Raw genomic sequence first — 24,661 nt, forward strand, 5'->3', positions numbered from 1 at the left:
TGTGTGTGGAATGGTAAATTTACACACATCATAATTTTGGAATCTCCCTCCCATTCCACCCCCAGCCATTTCCATTCTGCATCAATGGCACAATGTAATTTATATTTTGGAAGACACTACAAACAAAAGGTATAAGACTTGAAATGGGGAGAATGAGGGCCAAAGACCATGTTGCCCAATAATTTAATTTGTTGATTCAAATATCCTCCACCCCCTGGTCTGTACAGTGGATGCATTCAGCTCTTCTGACACTCTTGCCTCCTAACCCAATCCGCGAGGCCAAGGATATACGTAGTGGCTTGTGCAAGGTAGGGAAGCTGGGAGTTCCAGTTGCGAGGGCTGAGAAAAGGCCTGGCGCTGGCAGCTGTAGGTGGAGCTTAGGGACAGAATATGATACTGAGCACAATGACAGTTTCCAATTACTACCTCAGGAAAGATTGGCTAGGAAACAGCACGAGCTGAAGCTGGGAGATGGGTTGTTAGACCTGGTTTAAACTTTGGAGAAAAATAAAGATTTCCTGCTTGCTGTGTCTCTGCTTTTGGCCCTGCCTCATGTTCTTTGGAGTTGTTTCTGTGCAAGAGCATCCAAACTTCTTTTTAATGTTCTATTTAGTATTTTTGAACCACCAGCCTGATTCCCAAACTATCAACATTTCCTAGACTTGGCTGGGTACCGAGAGTACCAGGGAGGCTGGTCCCACAAGATCTTTCAACACGGTTTTGCAGATGTGGATCCCAATCCTGCAATAAGAACTCACAAGCGAGCCTCCGTGCCTACAGGGAATCCCACTGATTTAAACGTAGGTCCATGCAGGCAGAGGAGAGAAGAGATGTATGTGGACCAGTCTACATAACTGAGACCTGTCAGTAGCAAAATTCCCAACTTATGAGATTTCTCATCACCACAATACTCTAACCTTCCTCAGATTATCTCCACCCCATCATGGCTGCCCTCTAGCACCCAGGAGGAGCCACCATAGCTTAAGAGGATGAAACAAAGACTCATGCTTTGCTCTGTAGCATCTGTCCCATCCCAGCTTGTCCATTTCTGCTAGGTGGTATGTGCATGTCATCAAATTACTGAGCCCTTCACAATCAATATGTAATAAATTTAAGTAAAAAATCTCTGTAGAAAACACCAAACACAATTCTATACAAAACCTGAAATATTTTACTTTTTTTTTAAACTTTGATCTAAGTTTACTTAGATTTCATGGACTTGATACAAGAGCATTTGATATGAATCAGTAAATAAAACACTGTAATAGATAGCCACAATAAACTTTGTTAGAAATGTACATGTTGCGAAAATAATAATAAAAAAACAGCATGATGTCTGGGTTATATTATATAAATGCTCAACAAGAACAGTATACTAGGGAAGCTTAAAAACCCTGCTCTGCATAAATCTGGGGCCCTATTCAACTAACTTTCTCAGACTCCTAGCGTTCAGAATCTATGTCCCACTGTAATAGTATAAATGTTAGTTAATAAGGCCTCAGTTGTTTCCTGTAGCTGTTTTTTTCCCCCCGTGGACATCACATCCAGGTAATGTGTATATAAACAAAGCTCATAAGAAATGTACAAATATAAAAAGCTACAAACATTAATAAATTACATCATCACAAAACACAGAAACACTTCACAAGGTGCTAGTAAAATAACTGTATCCCCTCATAATACAAGAATTAAAACAAAGAGCTGGTATTAAAGTTGAAGATTATTCTTCAAAATGTGTTTTCAATAGATTATTTTGTACTATTTGATTCTGTATAAGACATTTTATAAGGCTGCACAAAGTTTTACTTGTTTTCCAGGCAACGCCCAAATCCCTCCCAAAAGAAAATAAAACAAAAAAACCAACACCACCCAACCCTTTTAAAATCAAACTAAAATACAACTGATAATACTCAGCAATGACTTGTATAAATGTTAACGAAGTCGTCTATAGAAAGAAATGTCTAAAGATACTTTACTTTTATAAAAAGAAGTTATTTAAAAAGCTATTTACAAGCTACATTCTATGAAAAATATGCCTTAGTAAACATCTAAAAATTAAAATGCGGGATTGCCTGAGAAACAAATTTAACCCCTCAAGTGTTTATATGCAGACAAGCAGTTTAAGGTAAAATAATGCACTCTACACCAAACACTAAAAGAGTTAAAAAACAAAAAAGTATCCAGTCAAATTGTCAATAAGCTAAACTTTCCCACTATCTGACACCTGGGTGCATGCAGCCCTCCTTCCCACCCTACGTGTCTCTGATAAGAAGTGCTTTGATATAAGTGTCAAAACCTGCATAAGGAGAAGCAAAGTTTGACCCCAAGTACTGCCGTTAAAGTGACTGCAAAGTCTGCCACACATCTCTGAGTGCTTTGATTTTTGACACGGACATGTGCTATTGTATCATCACATGTATCAATTAGCTAAAAACCACAAGCCCGCAGGCTCCGAACTAAAACTCCCAGCCAGTTACGACCCCCCAGTAAACCAGCTCCCATCCTGCATAACAAATGCTGCCGCATGCACCCAGTGTTGTCCAACAAGCAGCTATCTGAGAGAGACAGCATAGTGCTCAAGTGCAGTAATGGCTCCTCCAACACATCCGTATCATGGTCGGGATGAGATAATTAAGTTTCACGTTATGCAGACTGCCTTCTGCATTCACTACAGCATGGGAAAATGTCCCCAGAAATCAAGCTTCAGGTCCCCCACCTTTTAACATCATTTGTTAGACAAATGCAGAATTTTTAAAATTAATCGCCCACTCGTTGGCCACACCTCTTTAAAGATCATGCATTTTTTTAAATTGCCATGTAACTTAAACGGATGTTCGTTCTGTTAAAACAACTGGCTTCCACTTATGAACAAGTTAAAGGGATACTTTCCTAAAACTGGAATGATCCTCAATTTCTTGGATTTTCATTAACTTTTTGCGAACTAGTCACTCTCAGCAATTTGAGAAAGGACATCTATATTAAAAAATATTTATAGCAGTATTCTGTACACTTTAACTGCTGAAAGTTAAAAAGAATTATTAAAGTGGTGGCAAAAAGTTAACTGGTATTGTCCCTAAGATGATGCACAATACTACTGGAGTCCTTCAAGAGCTGAAGAGTTAGTGTCAGCTCAGGAATTACTGAGCTCTGATGAAGTCCCAGTTTTTAAAATATTAAAGGAGAAGTTTCCCATTCCGATGGATTTTCAAAATCTTCCCGAGCCTCTGTTTTGCGGTAGCCATACCCTTTTTTGTACGTTTTCCTGAAAATTAAAAAAAAAAGAAAAAAGACCAAGACTATGTTAAGTAACGGCAGCCACAATGATGAAGAAACAACAGAGCAGGCTCACTGCATACAAACGAGAAGCACTAACTTCTGAGGTTACGTAAGCCGATGCAATCACACTGATACCTTATTTCCACCTGAAGTACTATTTTCAATGTGTAGACTACAAACCCTCAAAGTGGGGGGGGGGGTGTGAGCGAGAGAGACACATCAACCAGAATGCTTTGAAGACAACCGAATATTGCCATTGCACAGCTTATTTCAAGTAGATTTAAACAGCGTCACATGCCGAAATAAAGCACTCTTTCGAGGCATCCCTGTACTCCTCCTGAGATGAGGTGCACAGGGATGCTGGAATAGCACACCTGTTATCTCAAAAACTGTTTGGCAATAACAGGAGTGTTACTTAGATGCAGGCAGCTATTTCAGGATACCACTGTAACCCAAAAATAGTGCCCGTCATGAGACATAGCCATAATGTGTGCATAGTCTGGATTGGACCCAGGATGAATACACACAGATATGCAGCCTGTACTTCCTTATTTTTTGTATTTAACATAGATATATCTGTATAATTACATATGCTGTTAGTAACATTTTCTCAACAAGAAATATATATATATTCCCACACTCAAATAAGGGAACGTAACTGTGTCTATTTGCATATATTATATCTCCATGAAAGCGCTGATCAAAGCTCACTGAAAAAAATAGGAATCTTTCCACTGATTTCAGCAGCTTTGGATCAGGCCTCAAGGTAGGCAGTGAGAGTGTAAAAAGCAGGATGGGAAATCCCACTGCTGTTTTAAAAATATTTTCTCCCTCCACCACTAGGATAGACTGAACTCTCTTGGACATCCCCAGTAGAAGAGGAATAGCCCAAAGCTGGTTGATTCGGTTTAACACAGCTGCCTCTTTCACCCTTCCCTGAAATCTCCATTAAAAAATCCTCATTAAATTCAGCCTTGTGGGCCCTGAATTAGCAATCAGCACGTGGCTTCTGAGCAAGAAATCCTACAGTCTCTTTCTAACAAACAGCCAACCAGGGATGTCAGAAAGTGCTGCTCATTCGCTTTCCTCTCCCAGAGAGGTGGAGCATTTGCTTATTCAGCTAACTGAGCCATCCCTCAGTTCAGGAGGAACCACCCTGAGTCCTTGTCTGACCCCTGGGCACTGTATCCTAGCACAATGCTTGGACAGTCTTGGACATCTTGCCTGCTGCGTTGCAAGATATTTGTGATTTCTTCACGTAATCCAGTTCATTTCAGCAGTTCAATGTGTGCCAGAATGTGAACACATTATGAGGTACGTTGAAATAAATGTTCAGTTTTGGTGCTGTTTGTGCCAATGGCCACAGCATGAAAAATATAACTCTGCATCTTTCTGACATAATTGCCTTTGTATTCCGGATCTAGAGCTTGCAATAAATAATATCTTGTTGAGAAAATGTTACTAACAGCATATGTAAAGATACAGATTACGCACCTGGCGTACAGGACTATGTGAAATCTCATTCTCTCTCTGTTATGTTCCAAACAGTTTTAAAACCATGTGAAACAGTCACTTAAATTATCATCCACTGCAACTATTAATGGGCTCAATGCTCCACTGTGAATGTAAATAATTACAGAATTTGATCAAGCTCTCTCCCTCTCTGTCCACCCCATCCCATAAACACACCTTCTTCTTGACCAGCAGGAAGGCTCAGAGAGATAGTGGAGCACAGGAGGGGAAAAAAATTGACTCAAACAAGAATCCATCTCTTCCTCAGTGTAGATATAAAATTCCAGTTACAGAGCATAAACAAAATATTGAAAAACAAGTCGATTTTCATGGGGGTTTTGCTATTGTTTTCTTACACACAGTAATTCCTAAAAATAGCTTAAATATTTGCACTGTTGAAATGCAAGTATTCCATTGTAGGAACGGCAACTTTGTGACTTAAAACAGTCTGTGCCTGTGTACAGAACAGGTGTATTAGAATTTCATCTGTACTGAGGTTTACGGTGGAGACCCTAAAGCCACTGAGGCAATGGCACAAGTAACATACAGAAGACAGGAACTTGGAGTTTCTGAACAAAATGGGGCCGGGGAAAGGCTCTTGTTATTCATGGTTTAGTAGCTACTGCAGGAGCTGGAATGTGACAGAGATTTCAGTTCCTCTAAAACAAGGGAACTACCTATAGAATTTGCTTTGGCAAGTACGAGGGTTTGTCTCCCCCACAAGACATGAACACATGTAGGAACACATGGGTTTGCATTGTTGCCCTAACTCAGTGCTCATAGCCAGCTCCTCACCTGGTATAAATAAGCCTTGCCCCACTGAGAGATTACAAGTACACCTTGGCGAATGGATGCAGGGCTATCCTGTAAGGATCAGGCTTGCCCTGTCAGGGAGGTGGTCTAAATGACTGCGTGGATCTTTGCCATTTCCTCTGTGAACATTTATAGTACCTTTGGCAGCTGCATTATTCTGTGACGACGAGGAGGGTCTCCTCTGGGTGAGGAAAACTCCAGGTGCCATAGGTTGAGATCCTCTGTTTACTTGGGCAACCCCAAACGTGCTTGCTCCGGCAGTGTACTCGTGATCTGTTAGACTGCTGGCATGGGACTCCAATTTGGGTTCAGGAGAGCTGCTTTCCTGAGGGAGTTTATTTGTGTTGTTAGGTGACAACTTCTTTTTGGTATTCTTCTTCTTCTTGCCTTTTTGTTCCTCCTTTCAATAAAGCATAGAACCCCAGTTCAGCTACTGTGACAACCAGTGGCATTTGTTAACACTATATTACACTGTGTACCACGTCAAGAATGAAGGTACTGTCAGAACTGGATAAAGACATATATGTCACCTTCCTCAAACGTCTGAGGAATAAGGGGGCTTTCTGAAGCAGGGGCTTCCTTCCAGAATGGCCCCATCTACACGGCTCTGTAGGTTCCAGAAGGGGCTCTACTGGAAGCAAAATCTTGTGGGACTATGCAAATGAGGCAGGAGATATTTAAATCCATGCTTCATTTGAATACTCCCCTTTGCTCATTACCATGCCCCTTCTGGAAGGGAGGGAGCTGTGTAGAGACAGCCAGAGCAAATAAGGTTGTTTAGAAACTGCAAGTGAGCACTGTCTCCTAGTCTTTTAGTTGCATCCACCATGGGTTGTCTCTCTTTTTGGTAAATTGTGAGCTTTTAGGGGCGGGGCCATGTTTGTACAGCCCCTAGCTTAACAGGACATTTGTACAGGTCTCAGGCCCCTAGATGCTTTACTAATACAAATAATAATGACACAAAAGAAACATAACAGGCCTGATTCTCAACACACTCCAGTCTCTTTCTGCCTCTGACAGTGTCACAAGGCCTTGGAGTTGGCAAAATTGGCCCACAAAGGATACTTCTAGTGCCCAGGGGTCTGCTCCCCAGACACAAGAAAGCTAGTGTAAGACTGTAAACTGGCTCTTCCTCAGCTGCCTGTCAGGGGAGCGGTCTGGGTGCACTGCTCTAGGGCTGCACTTCATTTCCCAGAGGGCTTACAGCCACCTTGCCCTCCTCCATTCCTGATCCAAGTACAGTAGCAAAGTCACTAAATCAAGCTCAACAGTTTTCATCTCATTGGGTGAAAATGAACATCTGTGCAAAAGTTAGCTGGGAATAGTGCCAATGCAGAGCACGAGACTATGTACAGAGGCCTGTGATGCCCTCTGTACAGTGGTGAATTTTTCTCACAATAACAGAGCATTTTAAATTCAATACAGAGGGTACATAAGAACATAAGAATGGCCATACTGGGTCAGACCAAAGGTCCATCCAGCCCAGTATCCCATCTGCCGACAGTGGCCAATGCCAGGTGCCCCAGAGAAGGAGAACAGAAGACAATGATCAAGTGATTTATCTCCTGCCATCCATCTCCTGCCCTTGTACTGAAGGCGAGGGCACCATACCATAGGGTAGCAGGCTGATATAGGAAAGCTTTAGTAACTTGTTCAAAATTGGATTAGTAGACTGCAAAAAATTGCCAAATTCTATGCTATTGTCACAGCAGTCTAATGTTTTGGTACATTAGAGAGGGTTTAAAGATTATCATGTTTAGATAGTGACATTTGGAAGAGTGGGTACTACATTTGTCCCTTCTTCCTATGAGGATTTTCCATAAGCATCATTAAGTTCAGCATGTTTTGTAACCAAATATTCATTTTCATAACTGTGAAGTTCATAGGATAAGAAAAGGTTTTATTGCAACTTTCAGAATTTAATATAAAACAGAAATTAAATTCACAGTCTATGAAAATCTGGCATAATTCTCAATTTTGAATTATTTAGCACAGCAGTTTCAAAAACACTTAAGAGATCTATGTTTTTGCATCCCATTTTTGAAAGAACTTAAGTGACTAACCTACTTAGGCACTTTTGAAAATCCTATTAGGTTTCTACTAGCATCTTTTGGGAGCTAAATAACTCGGTAAATCTGTCCCCCAAATGCCTATGGTCATTTTGAAAATAGGAGTTAGATTTATAAATCCCAAGAGCACCTTGGTAAGTGTGTGTGTCAGTTGTATTCAATTAAAAGGTGCTTACACTGAGGTCTCCCCCACAATACGTCTTTCTTCATGTGATCTGCACCTCTGATAATTTTATTAGTGTGCTTAACAGCACCTAATTTAGAAACCTCTAATCTGCGGTGTCACTGGAAAACTGAAAGTGTGGTTTAGCACCGGATTCTGTTTCTACGGAAGCTATTGAGAATTTTGTCATTAAATTCAACAAGTACAGAATTCAACTTGTACACTAACTAAACATGAACTGTCAGATTTCTCCTCTCTTGATGCTCACAACTCCACATTAAATGCTGACAATGGGCCACATCCTCCATGACTGAACAGACCTTGTCAACTCAGGCCCTCCCCTTGACTGAGACTCCCTCTTTAAACCCTCCTCTGGAACCCCCCAACTCATGCATCTAATGAAGCTTATGCTCCAAAATATGTGTTAGTCTATAAGGTGCCACAGGACTTCTTGTTTTTGAAGATACAGACTAACTAGGCTACCTCTCTGACACATTACAACACAGTTAACTTTCAGCAAGCAACAAGAGAAGATGGGGAAGAGCTATGGCTCCATTTGAAAAAACAAAAACAAACAAACAAACAAAAAAAAAACCAGTATTTTCTAAGGAAAAGCTACCTAGGACACAAACTCACCTGCTGGGATAATTTGGCCGCTGCTGCTGCCAAACCAGTTTCAATGGAAGCAACTCTTGTACCCTCTCTGACAGGTCTGTCTTGTCGAGGTACTGAGGGGCCAACTCTTGCTAAATGTAAGAACAAAATGAAAATACAGTATAACAGCAACTCGGTCCATATGGGGGAGCACCGTGTTCCAGCAGAATGAAGAGCAAGGGGGTAATAAGGGCAGGAGAAAGCTTCTTTTTTACATGGGGCTAACATCTGTAAGTGCTAAATATTATTAAGGCCGCTGAATAGCAGATGTGGAAACAGAGCTCAGGACTCCACTTCAACTGTGTAGCTTTTGGGAGGAAACTCATATTCTCTTCCAGAATTTTGAAACTTGACCACATGCTGAAAAATCAACCATTCACGGAATGTGAATTTATTCCAAAGGAACAGGTAAAATGCTCCATAGGGATTTTCACAAACTGTTCCCAGTCCAACTGGCCAAGGGAAAACTCTTCCCAGATGGGTGTTGTATGAGGCTCCCATAAGCAGCCCTGCACTGCCGCTGTCCCTCCCAACCCCACTAGCCCAGCTGGCAGCACTGAAAGCAAGCTACATTCTGAGCTGCTCCACAGACAAACCCTCTGGAGCTCTCTAATATAGATCAGGAGCTGCAGCAGCCCCAGCTGGCCCACAATCTGGCACTGCCCGTAAAAGGTGGTGTTTCCTGTAAGTCACAGCATGGAAACTATCCCTAGCAGTTACAGAGCTTTTATAGTGCTTTTGATGAAAAGAGTGAGAATATTTTATATGCATCATTTTCTTTTTTAAATGCCTTTTCGTATACAAGCTGTCAGCTCCCTCAGCACTGCTTGATTTCTCCCCCACATCATCAATTTCACCAGCAAGCTGTGAAGATACCACAGCCCCCAGACGACTGCATTCTATTTTTAAAAGGTGGGCTGAAGAGAAAAACCGCCCAGAATGTGTTAGATTCAATTTAGCGTTTGCAAAAGTGGAACTATTTTTTTAAAGTTAGTGTCTCAACTGAGTGCTCTAGAAAAGCACAACCTTTCTGATAAAAATAATCAATCCCACTGTTCTTTCTAGGACGTTCAATCTGAAATATCCTCCCTGATGCACTTACCTGTCGGGCTGTAGGGGGCATCATCAGAACTTTTTCTTTTCTTTGACCGTGATTTGAACACTGGATTATCTTCATCAGATTCCAAAGAAGGGTAAACTGCACCAGGAACAAAAAAATAACTTTTAGGGCAGCAGCTAATTATACTGTATTGAACAAGAGTATGATGTGTGCAATTATCACCCCTCAACGTAGAACTGGACTAGCAGAGGTGTGAATAAGGCTTCCAATATCTAAGCAAGACACTGCAGCCAAGGGTAACACTTGCAGTGAGATGTTTAAGAGGCACATAATGCCTAATAAGGCATTGGACTAGGAATCAAGGGGGATGGGCTCTCTTCCCAGCAATGCCATTGACTTGCTGGAACACCGTGGGCAAGTCACTTCACCTCACTGTGTCTCTGGTTTCTATCCTACCCCTTGCCTCTCCATGCCTAGTAGGAATGTGCGAAATCAAAACCTGAGGGTGCCCCCTCATCGACCATGGTGCTCCTCACTGTTGCAATTCTCATTGCTGGAGCTGTGTATCTTAGGTCAAAGTTCTTCTCTAGTGTAGACCTGCCCTTAGAGTGCAATCTCTTAGGGGCACAGTCTGGCTCTTCCTCTGCATTGCTTTTCACCTTGGACCTCTAATCTTGGTTGGAGGCCTCTAGGTGCTACTGTAATGAAAACAATTACACAACGGTTGGTTCACAGTGTCTGATGTTATTCTTGGCTTGAAGAAGTGATTCCTCCCCTTGCATACAGCTGGGCCTATTTGTCAATATCAGGTACATGGGGGATATTACTCCCCAATGAGCTAGGTCAGCACATAGGTCATCTCATTGGACATTTGGTGACCCTCACATGATATGGAGCAGTATTTCCTACATGTCTAAAAAACACAGGCCAAATGCAATGCCCTTAGGAAAAGAAGGCTTTTAATATCAAAGGTCAGGAGAAGAGTGAGACCACTGTGTACTCCCAAGGAAAAGCAGCTGCTTGCCAGTTTGCTGAGTAACAGTTTTCACCGTGCTGGTTGGGAGAGAAGTTCGTGATTCATGCTGCTCCTTAGACCTTTCTCAGAGTGACCAGAGCGGTGGATTCGCCATTACATGGGCCCAGTGATAATCTTGTTCTGCAGGAAAACCTACTTCTGATTTTAATGGGCCTTGTGTGAGGCTCATGGAATTTAGCCCAGTTAAGCCACAGGCAGAAGCTGTTGGCCAAAACACAGCGCTACTCTCAGTAATTTTTAGTCAGCAAATTAATCACTCCTTAACACCTTCCCTCCCTCCATAGTCAATAAAATGCTGCTCTGTCAAACATCCCTGGGATACCCTGAGACAGCTTGCTCCCTCCACACTACTTCCCCTGTCTCTGCTCGTTGTAAATCCCGCACATCTTAATGACTGACAAAAAATAGAAGGTCATACTGTCCCCTCTTGGGGAGGGACAGATTTAGGAGACAGATGACTCAGTGAGTTCTCACTTTTGAGGCTTCTGTCAGAAGAAAAAGGATTATCCTTCCATTTACGAGAAGGGAGTTCATCTTCTCTGTACTCATGGTTGTCCCAGGGTCAGGGTAGGTTAACCCTGGCTATCAGTACAGTATTGGTTCTCATTGGTTCCTGCTCTCATCCAGGCCTGAGAGACACAGATCTATTCCCAGCTCCTTCTACCTTCTGACAGTTTTTGGAGCCACAGCTTCCAGCTAGGGAGATCCACCAGGGAAAGGCGTGGGAGTCAAGCGAAGGAACGCTGTAGGGGAATTTCCTCCCCAGTTTGATCCCTGGAGTTGTCTTTTCCACCCCAGCTTAGTATCTCGAATGATCCGGGTAATGAGTCAAAGTAATTGTTCCCTCCACATTGCAGGGGACAGATCCTGCTTTTATATCATGAATGGGCTTGGTTTGTTTTCAAAAGCTTAAATCTGACTGATTCTTTGGCAGGGAATGGCAAAAACTGGGTGGGATTAAGACAGGCGCTTGCTGCAGGCACAGGCCAGTGCTGAGGACCCTGCACCTAGATGGAGGATCACAGCAGACTCTCAATTCACATTGTAAAAAAAAGATAAGTTCTAAACTCTCCGAGTGGTGAGGAATTTGACAGTCTGACCTGAGTGTAATCAGTGCTGCTCTGCTTGCCTGAGCATGCAGACAGACTGAAACAACCGCTCTGAGAGGGGTGAACAGAGTTTTAACTCTTACAAGCCTCTTTGGAGAGTCCCACCAACACACTGCAGCGCTGGCCTGCATATACAGAAGAGAAGGAGTGCAACAGTTTGGTCCATCCAAGAAACTACTGGTGTAAGTCCCAGGACGCCCCTCTCTTGCCATTTCAGCCTCCCTGGGGGAGAGGTAGCCCCGCTGCTCCCAGGTGGGGGATCGTGTGTGTGTGTAGACCGTGGTGGGCTCGGAGAGGGCCCCAGGCGTTGCGGGCAGGATGACCTGTGTTGTTTTTATGTCAATCCTGCCCCCCTCCCACCCCCAGCCACAGCTCTCATTCATGATCTAATGAATGACAGGTAAAAAAACAAAACAAATCATTCAGATTTGTTTTTTTCCCTGTAATTAAATCATGCTTGGAAAATCAGGCATATTTATAACCCCCACACCTACGGGTGTGGGTCACTGTCCTACGTAGTGGCACCTAGTCCATTTCTAAAGTGAAAGACTGAGCCACCTCTACAGACTTAGCTGAAAGGCAGCTGGCTTTTAGCTTAAGCTGTAGCGGCTCCTGCACTAAGCTCCAGAAGGCCCAGGCTCAAGCCTGCCCGTCAGCACTTACAAACGGAGGCTTGACTGGGATTTCAGCTGGGTCTCTGAAGCTCAGGACATGCTCCCTCAGCTGGGGGAAGTATGTGACACAGCCACCCACTGGGTGTGGGGCACTGTCCCATGTCATGGCACCTAGACCCCTTACAAAGACAAAGACTGAGCCTCCTCTACAGTCTAGCTGAGAGCCAGCTACTTCTAACTCAGACCGTATCGGCTCATGCACTACACTCTAGAGCCAGGGTGAGCGGGATCGGCTGCTGGGTCTCAGGCTCATCCATCTCATCACAAATGTTGAAATCTGTGACTGTTTTTAAGTCTGTGTATTGACACTGATATCCTGAGTAACAAAGCTTTTACATTCCACGTGCTTATTTTCTTACACGTGCCAAAAGGGTTGTTTTCATAACTGAAATTTCCATCAGTTTGGATTACTTTAGACAGGGGAGGCGCTGCTAATTGCAGGGACAAAAAGGTGAGGCCTGACTTAACTACTCATTCATACTCTAAAGGTCCCTGGTTCAAGCCTGCTGTAGCCAGTTACCTATTATTGTTAAATACACAAAGAAAATCCTGGCTCACATTTGGGTGAACCAGCTGTGTCAGCAAATATTAGGGTTGTGTGAGACATTGAGAAACACTCATGTGTACTTCTTTCACATTCTGCTTCACTGTCACTAAATGGCATTGGATTTTGCTCACAAATAGAGGGATAGTTCAATGGTTTGAGCATTGGCCTGCTAAACCCAGCACTGTGAGCTTACTCCTTGAGGAGGTCATTTAGTGCCTGGGGCAAATAGACGTCAGGGAAGGTGCTTGGCCCTGCCAAGAGGGCAGGGGACTGGACTGGACGACCTCCAAAGGTCCCTGCTGGCTCTAGCGGTGTGTGTGTGTGTGTGTGTGTGTGTGTGTGTGTGTGTGTGTGTGTGTGTGTGTGTGTGTGTGTGTGTGTGTGTGTGTGTGTGTGTGTGTGTGTGTGTGTGTGTCCACTTTGCATCAACTTCAGAAGCAGCAGGATCTAGTGGACTGGGACTGAGAACCCTGGACTTCTGGCTTTGCTCTACCACTTATTCAGTGTGTGGCTTGGAGCAAGTTACTTCACTGTTCTATGTCTCCATTTTTCCCCTTCAGTAAAATGTGGATAATTACTGACCGACTTCACATGAGAGGAAGGGCAAGAAAACGTATTAGGTGCTATAGGAGTGCTAAATGTCCTCACCATTGCTTTGTCTAGCATCAAACCCTTCCACAGGCTCTCCACATAGCTCCATGGTAGTGAGGGAAATTGACTATGGCAGAGAGGGAAGGTGGTACTTATGGAAACCTTTGAAAATGGTTTTCTCTGGATTTTAAAAGATGCTGACAGCCACGTGCCACCTGAACTGTTCTCTCCATGACCATGTACAGTTCTTTTGGGTGAATGGTAACAGTATCTTCTGAGTTTCAGTCAATGCTGCACTTGTTCAAATTCTTTCTCCATATTCATTTGGGTTCAAGCTGAGTAAAATATCAGTCCAATCTGTTTGTCTAATCGCAGGTGTCTAATGTGATTATTGCAATCTATTAATTTCTATCCCATTTAATCTCATCTATCTGTTCACTCTTGTCTGTCTAGCCTACCTAATCTAATCTCTCTCTTTAATCTTTCCTACTTTATAAAGACTCTTGCAGCAATATAACCCCTTCCACCCACTACCAGTCCAGGCATGCAAACAAGGTATACACCAGAGCAGTCCCCTTAACTTCAATGTGGCTCATGAAAAGTAAATAACTAAAAATACATTAATGAACACTTTCAGAATTCGGGCCACTGCCATAGAAATTAATTTGTTTTCTCTCACCATAATCAGAATCTTTAAAACAGGCATCTAAGTGGTCCTGGTCGTCATAATCTTCAATGTCGATGCTGTTTTTCGTGCTCTTCTTCGGTAAGTGCTTGCCTGCATTTTTGTTGTTACTGCTTCCGCTTTTTTTCGAGTTTTGGGCTGAGATAGAGTTATTTTTAGCTTGGTTGGTACTCCATGAAGTCTGCAGGCAGGAGTCTGAAGACTGGAGATTTGCCATGGATAACATTCCTTGGATTGCTTCCTGCGTGCTGGGAGATGCAGGTGGCTGACTAAGGGGGAAACATTAACAAAATAAAGAGCTTTACACTACAACACGAATAAACAGTAATCATTGTACATATAGCTCAATTTGATATTTGAATTAATGGCCTCACCAGTGTACAATATGTGAAATTAATTAATAGCAAGTAGAGGCCCATCAAACATTGCACATTAGCAGAGAAAGAGAGATTTGAGATAAAAATCAAAAATCTTCCAAGATTTAGTTACATGAATACCTTTTCCAAAGTAATTTTGGACAAGTGAGGAGAGTAACCAAATGACTCTCCCCCAACAAAAAGCTGGTAACCCAAGAACAATATAATCAGCAGAGTAACATCTCCCATACCCGCTGTAGAAGAGAATGCTCCTGAGTTACACATTAACATTAATATGGGCCAGAGTCCAAGGGAGGTTGACCAAGACCCAACAGTATTGAGGGGCAACATTAAGTAGTTAAAAGACAAACCGGAAACTTTCTACAAAATCTTTCTTGGCTAGATCCTCAGATGGGGAAAATCAGAGCAGGTCTACTGAAGTCATGGGCCTTAGGCCAGTTTTCAGGCCCACCAACAGAGAGTGGCAAAGGGGGCAACTGTCCCCTGGCCCAGCATTTCAAAGGGGTCCAGAGCTCTGGGTCACTTTGCATTGCTACAGAAGGTGGGGGCAGCACTGTGGTCTGGGTAGTGCTGAGGGCCAAATACCCTTAGCCCCATCCTTTCCACCCTTGCCCCTGCTCCTTCCAGGGTGCGGACCCAAGCCGCTGCACTACCTTGCCCCTGTTCCAAGAGGTGCCACTGGCAGTATTACTATTCAAGGACATGACACACTGTTCTTACTCTGAACTGACTCAGTAAGATATCCCACTGTGAACAAATGGCTAGCTCCGTGATCATGTGAACACTATGTCCATAGTATTTGCTTAGTTTTTCCTGTTTGCCAAATTCATCACAAGTTAACTAATGGCATGTATTTTACTTCTTCTTCTATAAGAAGAGCTGATTAGGGGGACAAAAATTAGGGGAAAATAATCAGAAGCAACCTTAGTGACTTGGATTCCAAAGACCTATTTTCCAAGTGACGTAAAGTGACTTTGCCTCATGCAAAGTTCATGGGACTCAATGGGCTCCTAACTCATTAAGGTGCTTTTGTAAATTTCACCCTGAATCTCAAACAAGATCACAAAAAGGGGTTGCTTGTCACTGCTGGGCAGCTGTCTTTCATTTTCATTCACTACCACACCACCAAAGAAAGGAAACCTGAGAATCGGAATCTATCCAATGCATGAAATGAGGTCCAATAGCACTCCAACCATCTCCTGCACAATGGGCATATGCAAGACTAGTGCACTGCTAGATCCTGAAGATCACATGTGCAGTATGACAGAGTTTAGCGAACCATTCAGTTGGAGATCTATGCACACAGTGACAATTCTGTTCTACCCTGTAAGGCTTGGATCGTATGTTCAGAGCTGATATTTTACACTAGAACATAACATACAGCTTCTCATTGTGGTGTGTATTTATTTAAAGGTTCTGGTTCTTTTGGGAGGTAATGAAATGTGTTGTTAGTGGTGTTTGAAATTGCTTTTTATGGTATTTTATAAAATATTGGCTCACTCTAAAAGCCCACCCGCCTGGAAATGAGTTTGTAGGCCTTGAGCTAGCAGGATAGTTAAGAATATGACAAGTCTCGCTGACTTCCCCCTTTAAAGTTAAGCATGCCCTTAAACTGTTATGCTGGAACATGACCCTAGGGAGCATGAGAGATCACTCAGGTCTGTTGACCAGCTACACACATGATTTCCATCACTGCAGAACTTGTAAACTTCTGGTGTTTGGCTCATTTGGTTTGACATAACCCCATTCCCAGATAACTACATTAACTTGGGTTTTAAAATAACAATATTTTTAAATAGTACTCCTCCCTGACCACCAGCCTTCAGGTGCTTAGGGCACTGTTCAACCTACACCTTGTAGACAGTCAGACAAAGACCATGACAAAATACATCTTCTTAAAATCATACAGGTAGAATGTAAGGGCTTTTTAAACAGATTCCAGCCATAAACCAGAAATTTAAACACATTTGCTAAAAGAGTAATGTTAATCCTTTTTGCTGCAGTTCAAAAACAGTACTGACAAATCCAGGACAGGCTAGGATGACCTAGGTGACCTCTTCAACCTCCAATTTCTGTTATTCTCAATAGGCAAAAACAGGGATTCAGAACTGCTACTATCTGCAGACTGCAATGGACTTCTTCAAAGGAAGAGGGAGGAAGAAATTCCTTAATCGAGTACCTACTAAAAGATCTGCTGTATCCTCTGAATTACATGGCCTCAGACAGAGAAGTTTATGGTATGCCCTTTTTGTTTATCTCAGAGATACGTAGGGTTAGGGGAAGCAATCTTATCATGAAACAATATCCAGCCACCAAAAATAGCCCCACGGAAGTACAAAATATTCCGCATGTAAGGCTCAACTTTGGAAAATGCAGAGCTGCTCCTGAAAGATGCTGAGTACCACCAATTTCAATAGGAGCTGGAAGCACTCACTCAGAAATCACTAAAAAAGGTTGGCCGCAGAGTTCTCAAAGAGCTGCGTGGACGCCAGGGAAGACCATACTCCTATAATATTCATTCTAATGAAACCTAGCCACTTTCAGACTATGGAGAAATTATAGCCTTAGCCTTTTTTTTTTTTTTTTTTTTTTTTTTAAAGTGAGGAACTCATTCTTCCATACTGACTCTCTAATACAAGAGTCATTAGGCTACCATACTACACGTTATACTTTTCTGCTGATAGCAGGTGATTTTCAAAAAGTGTTTTGATTTGCCTGGTCCCAGTGTTATTTAAAAGCTCTTCTGGAACTGAAGGCAGTTTAGAGCTGCTTCAAAGAGAGATGAGGTGAGAACAAGGTGGGACTGAAGTACTTCCAGCCAGGGAGCAAAATGCAATGTTTCAGTTAGGGCACAGAAGTGATGAAATATTGACTGTAAGTGCTCACAGGTCTGAGAAACAAATTCCCTTGTCTTCTGCCTCTGTTGGCCTGAAATCCCTTTCACTACACCATTGCAAGTAACTTGCAGTCAAAGAAGGATCTATTCTCCAGCCATACAGAATCCTCCATGAACATCAAAGGGAGTTAGTTATTCCCAGATATTTGGAGAGGATTAGATTTCTCCTTCCTCACAGAGAAGCTGCTTAAAGATATAAAGACTATCGCAACTCCTCTCTTTTGGCACAAATTGGAGGAATGTCATAGCAAGGTTAAAAGAAGCTCAAGTTTCAGTGCTACTGTATGAGATGCTGTGATGTTATTGGGTTTTAAGATGAACATGCAAACCACTGTTGCAACCACCATCCTAGTTTTGCACCAAATCTTGTGCCAAGCAAGGTGCCTATTGAGAGCTGGAAAGCTAGTCAGGTGAAGCAGTACTTGGCAGAGAAAGGACCTTATCAGATTCCAATCAACATCTGAGGAATTTGGCTGTGAATGTGTAACTCTGTAGAGTGGCGATGGAAGATAACCTAAAAAGGAAATGGACAGGTGACCTGCTCATGTGACAGGCTCCATCTCAGATGCACTTCCAGAAAGTAAGGAACAATGGAATTCCCTCTATATAGGCAAGGGTATAAAGAGGGCCCTGAGGTTCCTACATCTTTGTCTTCAGTCCAGCTCATCACTTCAGGAGCATCTTTGCTATGAACTGAGCCCAAAAGGATCAAAGGCCCGTCCTAACAAAGGATGTACTCCAAAGACTTTTAAGATAGCAGCCTATTCCACATCTGCTGCAAGGTTGCATCAAGAACATTGTAACTGGTGTATGCAGTTTCATCACTTTAACAATTTTACTTCAATCTACTCTTTCTTTTTATTAATATGCCTTCAGATTTTAAATTCTAAAAGCTTGGCACAGCATGCTCTTTTGGGTAAGATCTGAGGTATACACTGACCTGGAAATGTGGCTGGTCCTTTGGGACTGGAAGCATCTGTTCAGATTTGGTGAAATTTGTTTTTGTAACTTCTCATCTGTGTAAGGAGGGATACTGGTTGTGGCACAAGGAAAGCTGGAGTGTGTAAGGGAATTGCTTGTATGACTTCTTGCTGGCCAACGTGAAAACAGAACTGCTCTTTGTGACTAGTTTGGTGCCTTATCATGCAGGACCCCAAGTCTTGGGCTGTAAATAGCCCAGTTTTAAGAAACAGAGAGAAAACCACACTAGCCTATATACTATCAAAACAAAAAAGCAGTAAAGTATATATTATATTCAAATTCGACACATTAGCACGTGGTTTGAACCGAGATGTGAATTTTCTGGGTCATTATAGGGGCTCTTTTGCATACTTGGCTTAATCTAATTCTTGACTCACCCGCCCCTCTACTCTCTGATTTGCTCACCTTGATAATTTTTTTTCCCGATTTGTCAACCTTAATTACTATTTTTGGTTCTCTATGCCTTAAATATTGAGTCTGTTCTGGTATGGCTATGGTCTGAAGAAGTGGGTCTGTCCCACAAAAGCTCACCTAATAAATTGTTTCGTTAGTCTTTAAAGTGCTACTTTACTGCTTTTTTGTTTTGATAGTTTTAAGAAGTTTACCCTGATTTGGCCCTCTCAGCTGTGCCCAGAAAAACCTCCTGTATTACATATTTTTTTACTCTCTGTCTTATGGTCCAGAGAACAGGACTTTGAGAAACAGAATAAGCTAATAGACTTTGTGTCTTACCTCAACAGAAACACATAAAAAGATACTTTGACAGGGAGAAGAAAGATTCAGGAAAGTTGGAATATGACTAGAGGTGTGCATTATTACTTGAGTCTGCGGGACAAAATAACCAAGAAGAGTTATGCACAATGTATAGGGACTAATGAATAAAGCCTGCAATGAAATTTTAGAAAATATAGACCTACACTAGCCTTGAAAGACATTTACTGAAGTCAAAAATAAAATCAGACTCAGAGAGATGCTAAACAAGATGATTAACATTTCACCAGAAAAAATTAGTTTTTGCAAAAGTCTTATTCTTGCCATGGTAAGTTGATGTCAAAGAGGATGTAAAAATTCTAGAAAAGTAGTATATTAAAAAGGAAGTGTTGTCAAGAACATGTAGGCTTAATGAATGAAGAAAAATAGGTTCCTGGAAAGCAGAAGAAAATTAATCTCTTCAAACAGTACAAGGAAGCAATGTCTGAGAAGGGAAATACTGTAAGCTCAGGTACTTACATTTTTTTGGCACTCAGGCAAACAGTGAAGTGCAAAAACCACTGACAAAATGGAATTGTGTGGGGTTTCTTTTCATAGAATCATAGAACAATAGAGCTGGAAGATACCTAAAAAAGCCATCAAGTCCGGCCCCCTGCCCTAAGCAGGACCAAACCCATCAGTCTGTACTTTTAAACCACCAATATCAAACATTTCCTCGGCAAATTAGCAACAGCATGTCACATTCTCTTACTCAGTGCTAACTTACTCCCCTTTACAGTTTCCTAGGATTCCAGATACAGCAACACAGAATACACTCAGCAAGTTTCTTGATACTAGTCACAATCAAATAATCCGAAAAATGAGATGTCAGTTTTACCAGCTAGCGAATCGACAAATAAGAAAATTGAGATGTTTATTTAGTGAAATATGCTTTTTTTAATCCTCCCATTATCATGCCAAACCTCTTAGTTGTCTGTTAATTGTATTCATATTGTACAATGTCTACAAAAAATTAACATATTTTCTTCACGTTTTGTTCAGCTGTTTGACTCAAACACTGGGCTCTCAAAACAGTGGAAACAGACCATCAAAAAACTGTCCACCAACTGGGAGTATTAGCAAGGAATTGCCTAAAGCAACACAAGCTTTAACAAATAAATTACGGTATCTGATCAAAACCAGCGGTTCTGAAAGTCAAACCACAGACTCAACATGTGTGTAAAAACCTCTTTAAGAGACAGTTAAATATAAGTAAAGTGTTTCTCATTAGCCCATGTCTTTGCACATTTGCAATAAGTTATTTTTGTCCTGCTTTCTAAGCCAGACAACATGTAGGACAAGAAACAGGAAGGAATTATTAACCTTTGAGAAGCCAAATCCCCTTTCTATAACTTTAGAGATTATTTTTTAAAAATATCATTTATAAAAGTAAACTCTGTTAGTTAAAAATCGTGAGGATACCCAGCTTGAAAATTACAGGAAAATGGAAAGAGGACCTCACGGAAAACTGTACTGGCCCCCACACTGGCTGGAGTAACTGAAATAGGCTGCAGTGTGCAGACCTTGTTCCTGCTTTGCCTCTGAACACATCCCATTCATTTGTTTGTTCTGCTTGTATTAAAGGAGAGGATTTGGGGAAGGTTAGAGAAAAGAATATTTTTGTGAAGTTTACTAGATTAAATTAATGCCTTTTGCATATTTGTAAATGCCTCTGCTGTACTTTTTTCTTTCCCCCTTTAAAAGATACTTTACTAATGCTTGGAAAGTTGTCACCCTTGAGAGCAGAGGGGGATTAGCTTACTTCAATAACTGTTCACTGTGTAGTAAGCATCTGGTGATTTTCAGCTGCTTACATCTCAGCAACCGAAAGAGGTACTGCACTGAAAACTGTCAGCTCACACAGAATCTTGATCTGTAAAACATAGTAAAATTTAGTAAAACTTGGTTCAGCCATTGCACACTCCATACGCAAAGGAGACGTTCAAACTGACAAAAGGGTATCAATACAGTAGATGTAAAATCACAGTTCATCAACGTGATACATATAGGGGGAATTCTCACACCAGAGAAGGGATTTTTAAGTTCCAAAATTAGCCCAGCAAGCTGGAGGCCCAGGATCTGATCCACTTCCCACTGGATCAGTAGATCAAGACCTGTTTCACTAAGTAGTGGCTTGTGGAATGTCCCAGAAAAGCGTTTCCATTTTTGTAGATTTGTGAGGAAGAAAAACCAAACCATAGAAAGGTGGGAATTACTAATGCATAGTAGGAAAACCAGACAGTACTACATCTGCACTGTGCAGCACTGTGATACATATGAATATTTGTGAGCTTTTCTGATTATAAAAAGGCATGGTTTGTGTGTGGGTGTGTTTTTAAATCAAAAACAGAGTGATTAAGAAATGAAATACCGCATTTTAATTTATCAGGAGCCTTTTTCAATCCAGCTTCTACCCACGCTATCAAAACCCAATTGTTTATGTAAAGCCAAAAGTGATATAACACTTTCCCACAAAGCTACACTGTACAGGCTAGCAATTGACGCAGAAATTAATGACTACTGCATTTTAGACTTAGATTTCACAAGCCATGAAGGCTGTCAGTGCACTCAATAAAGAGCTTGGTATACGGGGAGGAAAAGTGAGAGGGCTAACCCCTATTCTGTTACCGAGCCACTTTGTGACCCACTGAATTCAACAGAATAGCATCAGTGTGGCCAGAGTCTGTGAGGACTGTTGTAATTTTCATGACCGTTCCTATTTTACACATTGTAACCAAGCAGCCAGCCTCATCTTTCAGATAGCTAATGTAATAAAAATGGCTGAACCAAATTTTAGCAATTCTTGTGATGCTTTATATTCTCTCTTCGGTTGTCGTATCTGTTTGCAAACACAGTTGTAAGCAAGCCTTGTACCATGATTCCCACATCTCAGTAGGATGTATCGCAGAAGTATTGAAAAAAACATAAGTGTAAATAAGAAAATAAACTGCATTGAAGTATTAGGTGAAAATGGAATTGACAAAAGTTGTTTTCTAACACAATGATGAGTTCTGATGTACTCTTTAGATAGGAGATGCCTTTGAGAGGATGAGCAAGAAGTTGCAGGTTAAAAGGTGTATATTTATTACTAATGGTAAAGGAGTTAGTTGGATCCAAACCAAACTTGGGGAAAGTGCAAACCTGGAATAAGATCCAAATTTTGTGGCTCTGGCCCATCTCTTAAGACATATCTTTAAAATGGTTGTTACACAACAGTCTTTAGCAGATGGTAAGCAGCGACCGCCTCCACCTAGGCAAAAATGGCAATTAGCTAAAATGAAATTGGTTCTTCAGGGGATACCAGCCCTCTCAAATCTAGGCTCCCTTCCAGTCCTCCCTGTAAGCTGAGTGCTTGGGCGGCGCGCCCCCAGCTGAGATTCAGGTGCCGCTCAGCTGATTAGCATAGCATGCAGCATCTGTTTCTACTGGTGCTGCACATCCACACATGCCTTGGTATGCCCAACAAAATTTATTCCACCCAAGGATGGAAAAAATTAGAGGGCCCCCTGCTCCCTTTCTCTCCCCGTAACACCCACACTGAAAAAACAAAATGTGCGTACACCCTTTCCCGCCGTTTTTACGGCTGTAGAACCCCACACTGAGTCTGCCGACAGTGATTGTTCCACCACTGCCAGTCTCCTTGGAGCTGCACTGGTGTTAAAGTGCGAAGACATGATTCTGCAAATTTGGTTCAGGTCAGTCCAGTGACAAGGTTTTCCCCAAAAGATGTCTCAGAGTTCAAAGTGTCTGTTCAGTATTGTAGAGTTCATTTCCTGTACTGCCCACAGCTGTTTGAATGGCAGAATGGCAGTCACATAATGAGCTCCCGAAGGGTAAAAACTCCTTTAGCTCCACAAGCTTCCCCCTTTTAGGTTTATCTGCAGTGCACATCTACTGCCTTTCTTGGCACTGTACTCTTCACTGCCCTCTCTCATCACAAAGCAAACTAGCTTTCCTTTAAACTTACTGGCTACGTCTACATTACAGCGATCTTTCGAAAGAAGCTCTTCTGGTAGATCTATTCTGAAAGAGCTTCTTTTTGAAAGAATGCGTCCACACACAAAAGAGCAGATCAAGAGTGAGCTGCTGCTTCGAAAGAGAGCATCCGCAGAGCCCCCCTACCCCACTTTCAAAAGAACAGGCCAGCGTTCGAAAATGAAGACTGTTCTTTTAAAAGAAGGGCCCAGTGGAGTGTCTACACACATTTTCTTTCGAAAAAAGCTTTCGCCAGGGGGTGCTCTTCCTGAAATGAGAAAGGAAGAGTGATTTCGAAAGGAGCACCACATTCTTTTGACTTACTTTGGAAAGAACGCTTTGTGTGTGTAGATGCTCCATGAGCTCTTTCGAAGGAGCCCCCTTCTTTTTTAAAGATTTTTCAAAAGAACTTGCTACTGTAGATGCAGCCACTGATACTATTTGGTGCTACACTTTGACTTGGAAACGTGTTCCACATGTTCATTGCTGAGCATGAAGTGTCTCTGTTGAAATTCTCCTCATTGCTCTTAATTTCCAGTTTCTTCATGTATGGATAGTCTCTTCCTCTTTGGAACCTCCAAGGTAAAGAGCCTCATTCCACTTTGCCACGCCCCAGTCATACCTGCAGGCTGCAGTTGAGCAACTATGCCATGAAAAATGAAACACTCATTGGAAAGGAGAAGGTACCAGTGACAGCACTGATATCTGCACCCTCTGAGCTCCACTCTCAAACCTCTCCCCATGTCATGCTCAGCCATATTTGCTGAGTCACGGCTCCTCAGACAACATGGACTGTATGTGGGGCTGGAACAAGAACGGCTGCTGCAAACAGACAATGATACAGCTGGAGGGTTTTTCCCAGTGATCCAGTCTGACCGTGGATGTTTCTGATGTAAATGCGACAATGGTGGGAATATGCTTTGTGCTTACAAAATACTGTGGTTAGCTCACGTCACACAGAGCTAATAAGCTTCATGAGTTGTGAAGAGGGTGAAACCCATTTTCAAAACCTACTACAATTCACGGTTTAATCTGTCAGACGGGGTTAATGATACAGCACACCTGCATAAAACATGTCGAGATCTATTGCTAAGTGTTACTAATGAATTGGTCCTCTGAAAAAGGTGGGGCAAAAGGTACCCAATACTGTCTGGAACACACATGAGGGCAGTCTCTTTAGACTGAAAGTTGCCTATGAAGGGTGAAATCTGGACCAGCTTTCTCTCTGATTACATCATCAAGTCATGAATGACAACGTTCAATTTTTTTTTTCTGAGCTCCCAAGACATTTAAGGTTCCTGTAGCCCTGTTAGCTACAACTGTCAAGGATCCTTGAATCCTAACAACTTACTTTGATTTGTTTTCCTTTCTGGGGTCAGTAAATTGTGTTTACGTAAAGAAGCCACTGGACGAAGGCTTCCTGGATTCTCCCATATGGAGAACTCTCCTTTTAAGCAGGTGTAAGCTCCCACTGATCTCAGCAGACACTGCCT

General features: G+C 42.1%; 1 protein-coding gene across 1 annotated transcript in view; it reads right to left on the minus strand.

Moving 5' to 3' along the window:
- Positions 1 to 1,161: 1,161 nt before the first annotated feature.
- Positions 1,162 to 24,661, minus strand: part of PHF2 (PHD finger protein 2) — a 192,611-nt gene continuing 169,111 nt past the window's right edge. Inside the window, exons 18-22 of the mRNA XM_075004894.1 lie at positions 14,184 to 14,458; positions 9,590 to 9,685; positions 8,470 to 8,579; positions 5,740 to 6,001; positions 1,162 to 3,262 (exon numbers count right to left, since the gene is read on the minus strand). Coding sequence (XP_074860995.1) covers positions 3,174 to 3,262; positions 5,740 to 6,001; positions 8,470 to 8,579; positions 9,590 to 9,685; positions 14,184 to 14,458 — 832 coding nt within the window. The 3' untranslated portion in view covers positions 1,162 to 3,173. The remainder of the gene's footprint in view (positions 3,263 to 5,739; positions 6,002 to 8,469; positions 8,580 to 9,589; positions 9,686 to 14,183; positions 14,459 to 24,661) is intronic.

This window comes from Carettochelys insculpta, chromosome 11, assembly GCF_033958435.1.
Source record: "Carettochelys insculpta isolate YL-2023 chromosome 11, ASM3395843v1, whole genome shotgun sequence".
In the NCBI taxonomy this organism is placed as follows: domain Eukaryota; kingdom Metazoa; phylum Chordata; order Testudines; family Carettochelyidae; genus Carettochelys; species Carettochelys insculpta.